General features: G+C 39.9%; 1 protein-coding gene and 1 long non-coding RNA gene across 5 annotated transcripts in view; one reads left to right on the top strand and one right to left on the bottom strand.

Annotated features, from left to right (window-relative positions):
• The window catches only part of TET2 (tet methylcytosine dioxygenase 2), a 90384-nt gene extending 86112 nt beyond the window's left edge, over positions 1–4272 (top strand). For 3 of the 4 annotated variants that reach the window (XM_039540995.1, XM_039540993.1, XM_039540994.1), the window contains one exon: positions 1204–4272. In XM_039540995.1, the coding sequence (XP_039396929.1) occupies positions 1204–2606 (1403 nt within the window). In that variant the 3' untranslated portion in view covers positions 2607–4272. The remainder of the gene's footprint in view (positions 1–1203) is intronic. The other variant, XM_039540996.1, reaches the window with a different exon arrangement.
• Positions 1–15101, bottom strand: part of LOC120406328 — a 77382-nt gene that overhangs the window by 49144 nt on the left and 13137 nt on the right. The gene's annotated exons all lie outside the window — the stretch shown is intronic.

The following is a 15101-nucleotide window of genomic DNA, read 5'->3' as shown; positions in this document are numbered from 1 at the left end:
ACTGTAGATGGCTCTGTTTACTTGCAAGAAGTAATGAAGGCTTGGGATCTCACCGGACATGTGACCATGTCACCTGGTACTGGAATTCATCTTAAACCTGGTGATTTTCCATTTAGAAGGTGGGGTTGGGACCCAAAGAGACAAAAGATTCCTGCCTTGTGCCAAAGGTATATAAGGGGGTGGAACAGAACAAAGGGGGCTGCAGTCATGAGAAATCCCTTAACTACCACCTGAGCTGAAACATGGACTGTACCAGGGGAAAGGATTGAGCCCAGACTAGAAAGGAGTCTAGTCTGTGAAAGAAGCTTATTGGAACATCTCAGGGTGGGGGGGGAGGGGGAGGTTTCATCTGTAATGAGTTTCTTACTGTATTAGGCTTAGACTTGCGTGTTTTTGTTATTTTTTGCTTGGTAATTTACTTTGTTCTGTCTGTTATTACTTGGAACCACTTAAATCCTACTTTTAACTTATTAATAAACCCAGAGCAAGTAATTAATACGTGGAGGAGCAAACAGCTGTGCATATCTCTCTACCAGTGTTATAGAGGGCGAACAATGTATGAGTTTACCCTGTATAAGCTTTATACAGAGTAAAATGGGTTTATTTGGGGTTTGGTCCCCACTGGGAGCTGGGTATCTGGGTGCTGGAGAGAGGAGCACTCCTTAAGCTGTTTTCAGTTAAGCCTGCAGCTTGTGGGGGACGTGGTTCAGACCTGGGTCTGTGTTTGCATCAGGCTAGTGCAGGGATCGGCAACCTTTGGCATGCGGCCCAAAAGCGTAAGCACCCTGGCGGGCCGGGCCAGCTTGTTTACCTGCCATGTCCGCAGGTTTGGCCGATTGCGGATCCCACTGGCTGTGGTTCGCCGCTCCAGACCAATGGCAGCGTCGGGAGGCGGGACAGGCTGAAGGATGTGCTGGCCGCACTTTCGGAAAGATGTAGACAAATTTTGAAAATTTAGCCCTTATATTTCATATGACTCTTCTCTAGGACAGGTCACATTATGACTTTTGTTCCAAGTTTTCACATATCATCTTGCCAGAAACTTGGAAAAGTAGAAGTGTTTAGTCAACTGTAAGAGGAATTGTATTTGTGTTTCTAGAAAGGGATCCTTCTGTTAATCTATGTGGGAAATTTAATGGAAATTGCTTTGGTGTTTTCATCTAGAGACAATGTAAAATATTTTTTTTGTTTTCCCATCTGCAGATCTTTTACGTCTTTCAGGACCAGCCATGCTACAACAGCAGCAACATCAACAGCGTACTCTCGCTACCAGCCCTCAGTCAAACCCTGTCAGCTCTTACTCTGGTTCAGGTCCTGCCAACCTTTACATGAGGCTGCCTAATCCAGCCAATGCTCATCCAAGCTCTTCATACACTTCAGATCTCTATGGAGGGTCCAACCCCATAAACCTTTATAGAACCTCATCACAACCTTCAGGGTCTTATTTGAATTCTTCCAGTCCTATGAACCCTTATTCAGGATCACTAAGTCAAAATAACCAATATCCACCTTACCAATGCAATGGAAACATGCCTATGGACAACTGCCCCTCTTACTTGGGTTCCTATCCTTCACAACCTCAACACTTGGACTTCTATAGGTATCAGAGCCAAGACCCTTTACCTAAACTAAGTCTGCCACCCATTCATACACTATACCAGCATAGACTTGGGAATAACCAGAGTTTGGGTTCCAAGTACTTGAATTATGGAAACCAAAATATGCAGGTCGACTCTTTTAATAATTGCACCAATAGACCAAATGTACACCACGCAGGGTCTTTTTCCCCTTACTCCACCCTTGAGGCTGACAGCCACTTTATGGATGTTGCCTCAAGATTAAAATCTAATTTTAGTAATCCAAGTGTGGACTATACTTCCATGAATAAAAATGGTGAACATCCCCTACATCCACCTTCACATCTAGCACATGATTACCACTCAGCTTCAAGTATATTCAGTGGTCCTCCTCATTCACTACATCTCCAAAATAAGGATAGTGAAATGACTTCACACACAGCTAATGGGTTGTCTAATATGCTTCCAGGTCTTAACCACGATAGGACTACTCCCCAACATGGTTTAAATAAAACTGATAGTCTGAATCCAGAAAAAGCAGAGGATCCTGATGATGTCTGGTCAGATAGCGAGCACAGCTTTCTGGATGCAGATATTGGAGGAGTGGCAGTTGCCCCATCTCATGGGTCAATTCTCATTGAATGTGCAAAACGGGAGCTCCATGCAACGACCCCCTTGAAAAATCCCAACAGGAACCATCCCACCAGGATATCACTTGTCTTCTATCAACATAAGAGTATGAATGAGCCAAAACATGGTCTGGCTCTGTGGGAGGCAAAGATGGCTGAGAAGGCAAGAGAAAAAGAAGAGGAGTGTGAAAAGTATGGTCCCGATTACGTGCCTCAAAAATCTTATGGCAAAAAATCAAAGCGGGAGCCTACTGAATCACACGAACCCTCAGAACCAACATACGTGCGCTTCGTCAAGTCTCTTGCACAAAGGACTATGTCAGTCACCACAAACTCCACAGTAACTACATCTCCATATGCCTTTACACGGGTTACAGGGCCTTACAACAGATATATATAACTTCACACCTTTGTTGGTTACCTCATTTTAAAAAACAAGTTGTCAATCGAATAGTTCTCATTTAGGTTGCAGGGAGGGATGGGCAGGGAAAGAAACAGTATTTTCATTAAACTTGTCAGTGGAAAAACCTCAGCACACCAGCAAAAAGAGGTAATCTTACCACCACACTTATTTTCCACTGACTTGTAAGTGGTCACAGATGGCATGTGGAAACAAGACCAAAGCATCCTATGCAAAAAAACAAAAACAAAAACAAAAAAAGTGTTTCACAATTTGCATTTAAAAACACTGGCTCCATTACTGGAGGAGAGAATCTGCAAATTTAACTTTTTTCCTTACAGTTTTGCACATCTGTGACCACTTTTAATAATATCAACTTTGCATAGTCATGGAACAGGAGCAAAAAAATAAAATACTGTAGTATTACAACAGCAGGAATCTTAAAATACCATCTGGTGCTGAATCTATGATGTACTGAAATACTGGAATTATGGCTTTTTAACATGCAGTTTTTACTGTAATCTTAATAGTCTCTTGATTTTATTTAACAAAATAGATACATATAGAACATAATGAATAGACAGCAAAACACTGAATTTGTTTGGATATTCTAAAACATGGTGCTATCTAAGAAAATGGTGTCTTTATTATAACCGTTGAACAGTTAATGCCTTTATAATAGATTAAAATGTTAATGGTGTATTCAAATATCCTTGAACAACAGGGGGGACCTTTTCATTCATGTTTGTATCAAATTTGCCTGTTACTAAAACACGCTTACTTTTTAACATATGGGAATTAAAGACGTCTGGATTTTGCTCATCCAGTCAAGTCCTGGATAAGGGACAATAATATATATAGAGATATTTTTTTTAAATAGTGTTTCAGAAGCACTTTGTCTACCTAAGCTTGGCAACTTGAACAGTGCTAAGGTACTAAGACATTAAAAGAAAGAAAGAACGTTTACTTTGATTTTAAAATGCAAAGAATTTTTTTTTAAAGCTTTTAAATACTTTTGGCTTTAGCCATACATCTGCTGGTGGGCTACATATCCATTTTTAATAAGTCAGTTACAGTAGAAATGGGGTTTACTGGATACAAGGGAATGCTTTAGTACACAACACACATGTTACTGGTGCTCATCTCTCACAGCTATACTGTAACAGTTTTTTACAATTATTATGACAAGTTTATTGCTCAAATGAGTACAGTTTTAAGGAGAGAATTTTATATTAACCACAGGTAATAATTAGCAGCATGTGACAGATTCTACAACTAGTTAGCTTAGGTTTCTGCTATTTCTAAAAGATCTGTATGCTCTTCAGATAACTGAATGGCAGATTGTTTTTGTGTTGATAATTATGTAAATTGTGGTGTATGTCATTTCTCAGTGTAAGTGTCCTCTTTTCCAGGAAGATTGAGCAGACTGATGCCTACATAAAATTAATGAAGAAGGGTTAGTTCTGTGTGATTCCATTGATTAAATGGAGGGGAAAAGGCAGCTGGCTTGCTATGGTGGTTTTAAATCGTTAATTTCTATTAAAAAAAAAAAAAAGCAAAAGTTGTATAGTAAATTAAATTGTAAACAAAACCTTCTTTTTTAATGCAATGCTTTAGTATTTTAGTACTGTAAAAATTATATATACATATATATATACACACACACACAAACATATATATACACACACATATATATATATATATATATATATATATATATATTTGGGTTTGAAGCTGAATTCACATCATGGTGCTACTCAGCCTGCTACAAATATATCATAATGTGAGCTAAAAATACATTAAAAGATTTGAGTGATGTTCCTACTTGTCATATACCTCAACACTAGTTTGGCAATAGGATATTGAACTGAGAGTGAAAGTTTATAATATTGTATACCACCTCCCCAGCCCCCCATAGCCTTTGAAAAAAATACCTTTTTTCTCAGTACTTGATATTTTAGCAAGTATAACTTGAACTTCAACCTTTTTTTTTTTTCCTAAAAATTCAGGGATATTTCAGCTCATGTTCTCCTTATGCCAACATGTCACCTGTGTGTATGTAAAGCTGTTGTAGGTTAATAAATATATTATTCTTGTGGGTTTTATTTTATTTTTTTCAGGGATTTAACTCTTCTCTTTTGAATCCCTCTTCTACTTTTACTTGTATATGTATTGATGTAACAAACTAATTTTGTAAATTTGTTAGCTCTTTTTATTGTAATGAAAGTGTTTAAAAGTTTTAGACTTGTTTTGCCTATTTCAAACAAAGAAAGAAAGTAGAATGCACTGAGCTAATTAAAGGGAAAATTGTAAGGCAGAGGTTTGGCAAGTGACCGTTTGCTAGAGTGTTTCAAATCGCTCTCTAAACAAGCTTCTGGGATACTGTAATGAATAAAATAATTTTTTTTTAAAAAGGTACAGTCTGTATGAGGGCTTCCCTAAACAAGAAAACCTCCATCACTTAGCTATTTGTTGTGCAATATACTGTAAGAATGATCTAAAGACATTATCTAGCGGAATTACAACCTAATTCTATTCAATAAAAGGAGGCCTTTTGGTTTTATTGGTCAAATATTTATATTCTGGCAATTTTTGAAATTCTTAGTATGTGGCTTTACCACTATAAATAAAAAAAAGTTTTAAAATGTTTGTTTTCATTGAAACAGGAGTTTCAAGTTTTTTAAACCTTAACTATAATTTCCTTATGTATTAGGTTAATTAAATCATTGTAAAATTTAATCTCTTGATTTTTTTTTTTATTTGAATCATATCCATCATGCCATCCATAGTTGATGTTTGGTTAATATACCATTCACTGTCATTTGCCAAACTGCTGGCAAACAATAGCAGGAAGCTTAGTTGGGGATTCAATTATGTATTGTAAATACCTGAACTGTAATTTAGGTGTACAGAACCCTGCCTCAGAATGAATGAAAAAGCAGACATAAAATTGCGTGTATAGGATTATCAGGTTGACTATAGCCATACTTGAAGATGCTTCTGAGTGGTGTCAACTTTACTTGAATGAATTTTTCATCTTGATTGACGCACAGTGGTGTAAAGTTCACTTCTAAAGCTAGTGGTTAACTTGTGTAGGAAACGTTAGCAGTTTGACACTAAGGTAATGAACTTCTGTGTGTGTTTTCCATGCTTATGTTCTACCTTTTTTTTTTTTTTTTAACTTTAGTTTCACTCATTTTTTATGAAATGTTTGGTAAGTCTATAAAAATCTGAGGATGGTTATAAATACTGTAAGTATTGTAATGTAATGAATGCAGGTTATTTGAAAGCTGTTTATTATTATATCATTCCTGATAACGCTGAGATGTGGGTGTTTTTAATAAAATTTATATTTATTTAATGCACTCAAAGTCTGTCTTCCAGAAACTTGTCTTTCATGATGAGTAATTTTTCCCAAGCACATACAGCTAACAAGAGAATGTATACAGTTCTGGATTGCTCAGGTCAAGGGAAGAGGTCAGTAAACTGAAAAGGATTTGAAGAAGCCAAAGAAAAATGATTAAAGGGCTGCAGAAATTTAGAGAAACTAGAGTTAAATATGTATTGCTTTGCTAAACACAGCTAAGGGGAAAACATAACTATCAACAAATACTTAAAGTTTGAAGCCACAAAAGAAAGAAGCTTATTTAGGGTGGGTTAAGAAGGATGGTCTAACTAATTACTCCTGATACAGTTGAGTACAAGAAAGTTTAGGCTGAACATGGGGAAAAATCTAATGGTCTAACTGTTTAAAATCTAAAATATTACACTCTGAAACTGTTTGAATGTTCTATAAGCTGCATGACTTCAGTCGTTTAGAGGCTTGACGAACACAGTGGGCCAGAACAGCAACTAGTGCAAATCAGCATAGTTCCATTGGCTTCCATTATACTGGCTTCACTGACACTGTTTAGGAGCTGGCTAAGAAAATTTAAACGAGGGAATAATCCCACTGACTTTATTGGTATAAGAACATAATTATGGCCATACTGAGTCCGACCAATGGTCCATCTAGTCGAGTAGCCGGCACCAGATACTTCAGAAGGAATGAACAGGACAGTTTATTGAGTGATCCATCCCATTATCCAGTCCCACCTTCTGGCAGTCAGAGGTTTAAGATACACCCAGGACATGGAGTTGCATCCCTGACAATATTGACTAATACGTTCATTGAGGATAGGTCCATCAACAGCTATCTAATTCTTTTTAGAAGCCACTTATACCTCTGGCATCCCCTGGCAATGAGTTCCACAGATTGTGCATTGTGTGAAAAAGTACTTCCTTATGTTTGTTTTAAACCTGATGCCTGTTTATTTCACTAGGAGGCCCCTGGTCCTTTAATTATGAAGGGGGGAATAATACTTATGCACTTTCTCCACACCATTCATGATTTTACAGAGCTCTATAATACACCCCTTTGATGGGATCCCTGGAGTGCAGTCTGGGACTGCGGGACTGCTGTGCCCCTTTAACACTCCAGCCTGGGCTGTCTCTCACAATGCTTTTGCTAGTGACAAGCAGCAAACCCCTCCAGGTGCTGTTATCACTCAGCACAACCATATGTGGAGCCCCACAACCATCTAGATTGCACGAATGCTCTCAAAACCACACATGAATCACATAGACAAAGGCACCAGCCAAATCTCCCCAGTTCCCAGCCTTGTACCTCAGGAACATACCATTTTGCTCTGCTCAAGTCCCTTTCTTGAGCAATGCAAGTTTATTAATTGGTTCACCACTTCATCAATGGAAAGTGGATATACACCAGCCTTTGTTAACCTGCGCAGCTTTACCACACACTTTGGGCAAACTCATTGGTAAAGATAAACAGTAAAAAAAAGTTAATTACAAAAGATAGCTTATAAGTGGTAGACAAAAATGCAGAGTGGTTACCAAAAACATACATATATATAAGCACACAATCTAAACCATAACCCTTATCACACTAGACCAACAAACAGTTCTCAAACTGGTTGTGACCCCATTTTAATGGGGGTCACCAAGGCTGGCTTAGACTTGCTGGGGCCCAGAGCTGAAGCCAAAGCCCGAATCCCACCGCCTGAGGCTGAAGCCAAAACCTGAGGGTTTCAGCCCTGTGCATTGGGACTCAGGTTACAGGCCCCCTGCCTGGGGCTGAAGCCCTTCCTTGGGCTTCAGCTTTGCCCCCTTCCTACCACACCCAGGGCAGTGGGGCTAAGGTGGGTAGTAATTTTTATTGCCAGAAAGGGGAGAGGGAAGCGCAGTGTAGTGAAGTTTGAGAACTCCTGCACTAGACACTTTTTAGCTCAAGTAATGTTCTCACCCCACTGGCTCTTACAGTCCTTAATATACAGGTTTCTCCCTTAAACCTGGGCCAGTCTACTCTGTTGATATCAGTCTTCTGAGTGTACTAGTTGCTTACAGCAGAGGTCGGGGAAGGACAAAAGGCCAAGCATGGGGCCCCTGTGTTCTGTTTTATACCTTTAGTCCACATGCTTGGAGAACACAAGTCCAGGCACATCTGGTGGGTATTGCTGAGTCACCAGGCAAGGTTGAGCAATTCCCCTGGTGTGGCCTTGTGAAACTGAGTCATTGCATTGTAGCTCTCTTGCTGGACAATGGCTGTTAATGGTTGCTCGACACCCACCCAGGTGGCGATTAGCCTGCCTGGTTATTGTCTTTGGGGAGCTAGTATCTGGACACTTCCCAAACCCACAGCATTTTCACGGCTGTTGTTACCCATGCATGCTGGATTCAAGCTAGTTTGAAAAGCCACCTATCTCCTTACACGAGGCCCTGAATCAGCAAAACACAAACACAAGCTTTGGCCCATTGAATTCTATTTGAAGAGGCTTTTTGTGTGTGTAAAATAAGAAAGGTGGTGTGGTATTTCAGGCCTTTACTCCAAGTAGAATTGCTTTTTCCTCAAATTCATGTAGAGCAACATTGTTGAGATGATTTAGGGTGCCACACTGTATACTAATCCAAAGCTAAAACACTTCTTTGCACCTAAAATGTTCTGAACTGCTCTAGATTTAGATCAAGCAGAAAACATAAATATTAGGGTGCCTGGATGAACTTCAAATGCTCAGGAAGCTACTAAGCCAATTTCCTATAAAATGGGCTAATGCTATAGATCTTTGTAATGTCTACAAAACAAGACAGCTTAGAACAAGATTTCTTCTGACATATTTGAGTTACACATATGCAAAACTGAGGAGTGGATCATGGGGTGTTGTTTTGTTTTTTTTAATGTATGCAAGTAGAATTCAAAAGCAATTACAGTGATTTTGCTCAAAGGGTCTGAGATTAAATCCAGCTTGGAAATATCAGTCACAAAGAAAGTTATGACCTATTAAAAGTGGAAGCCTTCATCCAGGGCCGGCTCTACAGTTTTCGCTGCCCCAGGCAGCGTGCTGAATTGCTGCCGCAGGCGGCAGGGGCAGTCCGTGTGCCCTTAGGGCGGCAGGCGCATTTCCACAGCGGCGGCAATTGAGCGGCAGCTTCTATGTTTAGCTGAAGCCACCGCGGACAGCTAAACATAGAAGCTGCCGCCGAATTGCCGCTGCCGTGGAAACGTGCATGCCGCCCTAAAGGCACACGGACTGCCCCCACCGTCCGCCGCGGCAATTCGGCGCACTACTTGGGGGCAAAACAACAGGGACTGCCGCGCCTTGCAGATTGCCACCCCAAGCACCAGCTTGGAATGCTGGTGCCTGGAGCCAGCCCTGCCTTCATCTCAGTCTGCATTACCCAGCATTAATTTCAGAGACACATTAGTAAATATTTAAAAAACAAAACCTTTTATCTACATGCACCACAAAGTGCGGAACTTAAACTCTGGATTCAAATGTGTTGTTTGTGTCTTAGGCCTATCTATATAAAATAAAGATACACACACCACCTTTTATTCATATCTTGAACTCAGTGGGATCATTCAGATGAGGAGACGTATTTAAGTGTTTGCAGAACTTGGGGACCTTAGTTTCTTCTGTGCTTTTGCTATGTATGTCTTGCTGAAGTTTGCTTCAATTCAAACAGTGCAGAGGTTAAAAACAATAAATTTCAGTTTTCAAGTGAATTAATACTCTGTTATTTAACTGACATGGCTAAGAACTTTGCCTAAAAAATATGCACCTGAATTTTCTTTTACACCCAATTACTTTTCCTTATGCAGCAATTAATCATTTTGTTCTTTGAGACATACAGTAGTTGACAACTTTGTCTCAGAAAAAGTGGCCTGACAAATTTATTTTTCCAAGAGCCAACTGACCATTTTCTCCATCACTCACCACCAGATATTTTGTTTTTCAACTGAGCTCATGTATTTAAGCAAGTCTTCACTTTTGGTCTGTGATTTTTTTCTCTAACTTTGTTTTGTTAAGATAAATATTGTGAAACTAATTAACTGCTTGTGATGGTTCAACAGAATTAATTAAATTTTATGTTCTGCCTAATAGTGACCTGCATAGGGAAAATAAAGTTGGGATTGTATAAAAGAGGGCTGAAAAGGTTTGCTGTTGGTGAGTTTTTCAATTTTTTTCCCCTCCTTTCAAAAAAAAAAAAAAAAAAACCCCAAACCCCAAACAAAGAAAATTCCCCAGTTGTTATGAAACATGGACAAAGAGATGTCTTTATTAAAGATCCACCACCATCATCTTATGTTACCCTTCAGTTAAGGAGAGAGAATTCAGTTCACATATATTGAGCTCTCCAAAGAGTATTACAGAAAAAAAGATGTGACATTTCTGATATTATTATTGCTTTTTACCTTTAATAACTATAAATAAAACAATAATATATTTATAAATAAAATAAACATATCAGCCCTTGTTTACACATCATGGTAAGAACATAATGATCCAGAAGAGTTCATAAATCCTGTCATGAAGCTCTCTTCTAAAAACATGACACTTTTCAATTTAATTAGCATTGGATTCAAACAGATTATAGACTCATAGACTTTAAGATCAACAGGTACCACCATGATCTTCTTGTCTGACCTCCTGAACATCGCAGGCCACAAAACCTCTCTTTGAGTTCAACTTTTTGCACCTTCTACTGTGTTTTAATTTAAAATATCCTGTCTCTCTCTTTTAAAAACTAATTTCTAATGGACTCATAGTCAAAGTCAATCCTATAGCCACTTGGGCTTGACTAGCTATAATGAGGTAAAAACAACTTATGTCTTGTCTCCACTAGAATTTTGCAGTGAATTAGCTATTTCAATGTGAAACACACACTTCTTTTTTGTAGTCAAGACATAGCCTCAAGCTCCTAAATCACTTAACAGCTTTTTGGAAATATTAGCCAATGTCTGATAGGCAGTTGCTGGTTGGTTGGTTTGTTTTTTGGAGGAGGGGTTCTTTTAGTTCCCACTTTTTTCAATTATTGGAACCCCATTGCATTTAAGTGTTGAATAATCTCCCTCCTTCATTTTTGTACTGCCGTTCCAATTATCTATAAAAACGACTGCACCATTATCTTTCTGTATGTAAGCTTTAGTGCAGAACATTTCAATAAAGAGATTTAGCTGGAGGGAATAGCTTAAGGCCTTAAAGCATGGTTCTGCTCTGAAAAATGACTGTAAAAGTGGTATCATGGGGTTCTCAGTTTGTCTCTGAATGAGATCTGCATCCCACTTGCTTAGTTTACAAGTAGAAATGTTTTTCTTCCTAACCTGAGTCTGGTTTGGTGTTTTCCTTCTGATTCACCTGCACTGGACTCCATAGGGGAAATTAGCTCCTCAAGACACCTGTGCAAGCCAAGGTGCCTTCAGTGGCTTTGCACAAGTGTAACTGAATAAAACTTTAAAACTCTGTTGCTGTACAAAAAGGAATAGAATCCAAACCTCTCCACTGTGTTGTCTCTTCAGTTTCACTAGCAGGAATAAAAAATATTTTTGTCACTCCAGTCAACAGATGTGACTGCAACCACATAAAGTAAATTTGTTGTGTAAGAAGATCTCACTTTTTCTATATTCATTTTGTGAGGTAGAACCTCAGCCTCAAGTTTCAAATACCCAGATTCCTTGAAAACAAATGTTCAAATCCCAGTAGGGTTGACTCAGTCCTTCATCCAAGTTAAAAGAATTTCATGTGGGTTTTGCAGGAAAGACCTTTAAAACCTAGGCCCTCTCTGCTCTGCATGTAATTTAAAGAAGCCATGGTTCTTTTAATTCCACTGGCCTTGACTAAATATCTCTCCCAGCTTCCCTCCGCCACACCTTGCTATGCCGTGTATTAATTGGCTACCATCATTCACACAGGAGAGTGCATTTTAGTGGACCTTTAGGATTATAATTTGTGGCAATTGGAAGGTGCTAAGCATTCACTCACCAGTTTACATACTTCAGGTAAAGAAGAAATTACACTGAGATATAGGGAGCAGTCAGATTTAGGCACAGGCTGGGCATCAGAAAATTCTGAATTCTAGTCCTTACTTTCACACTGACCCCACCAGTGGCTTTGGACAAGGCACTTAACTTCTCTATCTCAGATTCCCTGGCTCTTGTGAAGATTAACTGGATAACAACTATAAAGTGCCCTGGCCATGAAAAGAGTGCTACATATTAGGTCCTTCTCAAGCCTTAAGCACAAACACCAACTGATGGAACCAAGGATCTAATGTTAGGACCGTAGATAGTTGTAATGATCAACCTCCACTGCTGTGGTACCTGTCTAATGGTGACAATAGAGGGGACAAAAAAATTAAAATTGGATTTTAAAAGGCTTTCTATGGTGTACTGCAGTATAGACATTCTCAACAGTACGAACTCTAGACATCAAAGAAAAAGAGACAAAGTTGTGTTTCTGCCAGATGACTGCTTAAAGGACAGTATGAACTGCTTGCAGATTTGTAATCTTTATTTTCAGCTGATGGAGCTTTTGTTGAGTTGGTAGCATCACTAGGGTGACCAGATGTCCTGATATTATAGTGACAGTCCCAATTTTGGGGGCTTTTTCTTATATAGGCACCTATTACCCTCACCCCCGTCCCAATTTTTCACACTTGCTAGCTCATCATCCTAGGCATCACATACTTTTCAGTGTTCACAGATAGTGTCACAGTTGCTGTGATATCGTGTTACATTCAGAACAAAGCCTGAAGATTTTAAAATGTGTTTTTGATAACCAAGAACATGCTTTAAAAATAGCCAACTTATTTAGCTCTCTCCTTCTCTATTGTCTGCAACTTCTTACAGTGCATGAAAACAGCATTGCCTCCACTGCCGTGCTTATTATTGCTATTTCGCAAATATTGCTTTGTCACCACCACCACCTGTTCCTAATTGAACTTGAAATTAAGTAGGTAAATTAATCAATAACATTAAAAGTGTAGCTAATTTCTTCATCTATGCATCAGTCACATTGATTTCTCCGACATACAACTCTGGGAAAATAACTTGCTAATAAACTTGTCCTCCCTCTGATGGTTGGCTTTACAGTAGCAATGCAGAAAATGTGCTGGATCCTGTATAAACAGAGTCTTTACAAATTTCAGCAACAGCATGGAACATTTTAAAATAAAATGTTTAAGAATCAGGACATTTGCTATTTATGGAAATTGTAACTTAATTTTAACTATTAACTTTTTCTTGTGAAGATTAACTGGATAACAACTATAAAGTGCCCTGGCCATGAAAAGAGTGCTACATATTAGGTCCTTCTGAAGCCTTAAGCACAAACACCAACTGATGGAACCAAGGATTTCTTGTGGAAATCCATCAACCTCATGAAGAAACTTGCACAAATACAGACGGATATCATCTTCCTTTCCAAATGTAAACGGATGGACATCATACCTAATGGACTAAAGGTAAAAAATCCACTGCTATCTACATACTACACAGACCACAGTGAGAGATTATGCCGTACTCTATCTAAGAAACTGAGGAACCACCTGATCAGCATCCTATACAGCAAACAGGAAAACATCAAAAAAGAGCTCTCCAACCTAGAGACTCTCATCAATAACCAAACTTCCGTACAAACGGACTTCACTAAAATAAGACAGGAGATCTACATTACCCACTTCACCTCTCTAAAAAGGAAAAAGGACTGTAAGCTGTCTAAACTCCTACCTGCCACATGGGGCCACAACCGTGATACCCCTAACCCACCCAGCAATATCGTCAATCTATCCAGCCACACACTCAGCCCAGAAGAACAGTCTGTCCTATCTCGGGGACTCTCTTTCTGCCCTGCCACCCCCACCAACATGATACAGTTCTGCGGCGATCTGGAAGCCTACTTTCACCGTCTCCGACTCAAAGAATACTTCCAGGACAACACTGAACAGCGCACTGATACACAGTTACCCTCCCACCAACAGCACAAGAAGAAGAACTCCACATGGACTCTTCCTGAGGGTCGAAATGACAGTCTGGACCTATACATTGAATGCTTCCGCCGACGTGCACAGGCAGAAATTGTGGAAAAACAACATCGCTTGCCTCACAACCTAAGTCGTGCAGAACGCAATGCCATCCACAGCCTCAGAAACCATCCTGACATTATAATCAAAGAGGCTGATAAAGGAGGTGCTGTTGTCATCATGAACAGGTCTGACTACCAAAAGGAGGCCGCCAGACAACTCTCCAATACCAAATTTTACAGGCTACTTCCCTCAGATCCCACTGAGGAATACACTAAGAAACTGCACCATCTACTCAGGACACTCCCTACACTAACACCGGAACAAATCAACATACCCTTAGAGCCCCGACCAGGGTTATTCTATCTACTACCCAAGATCCACAAACCCGGAAATCCTGGACGCCCCATCATCTCTGGCATTGGAACTCTCACTGAAGGACTGTCTGGATATGTGGACTCTCTACTCAGACCCTATGTTACCAGCACTCCCAGCTATCTCCGTGACACCACTGATTTCCTGAGGAAACTACAATGCATTGGTGACCTTCCAGAAAACACCATCCTAGCCACCATGGATGTAGAGGCTCTCTACACAAACATCCCACACACTGATGGAATACAAGCTGTCAGGAACAGTATCCCTGATGATGCCACAGCACAACTGGTTGCTGAGCTCTGTGCCTTTATCCTCACACACAACTCTTTCAAATTTAATTACAATATATATCTCCAGATCAGTGGCACCGCTATGGGCACCCGCATGGCCCCACAATATGCCAATATTTTTATGGCTGACCTGGAACAACGCTTCCTCAGCTCCCGTCCACTCACGCCCCTTCTCTGCCTACGCTACATTGATGACATCTTCATCATCTGGACCCATGGGAAGGAGACTCTGGAAAAATTCCACCATGATTTCAACAGCTTCCACCCCTCCATCAACCTCAGCCTGGACCTATCTACACGGGAGGTCCACTTCCTAGACACCACGGTGCAAATAAGTGGTGGTCACATTAACACCACCCTATACCGAAAACCTACCGACCGCTATGCCTACCTTCATGCCTCCAGCTTCCATCCCGGGCACACCACAAGATCCATTGTCTACAGCCAAGCACTGAGGTACAACCGTATCTGC

Source organism: Mauremys reevesii, linkage group 5 (genome assembly GCF_016161935.1).
Source record: "Mauremys reevesii isolate NIE-2019 linkage group 5, ASM1616193v1, whole genome shotgun sequence".
Classification (NCBI taxonomy): domain Eukaryota; kingdom Metazoa; phylum Chordata; order Testudines; family Geoemydidae; genus Mauremys; species Mauremys reevesii.
The sequence above is the reverse complement of the archived record's forward strand: the minus strand, read 5'-3'. Positions and strand labels throughout refer to the sequence as shown.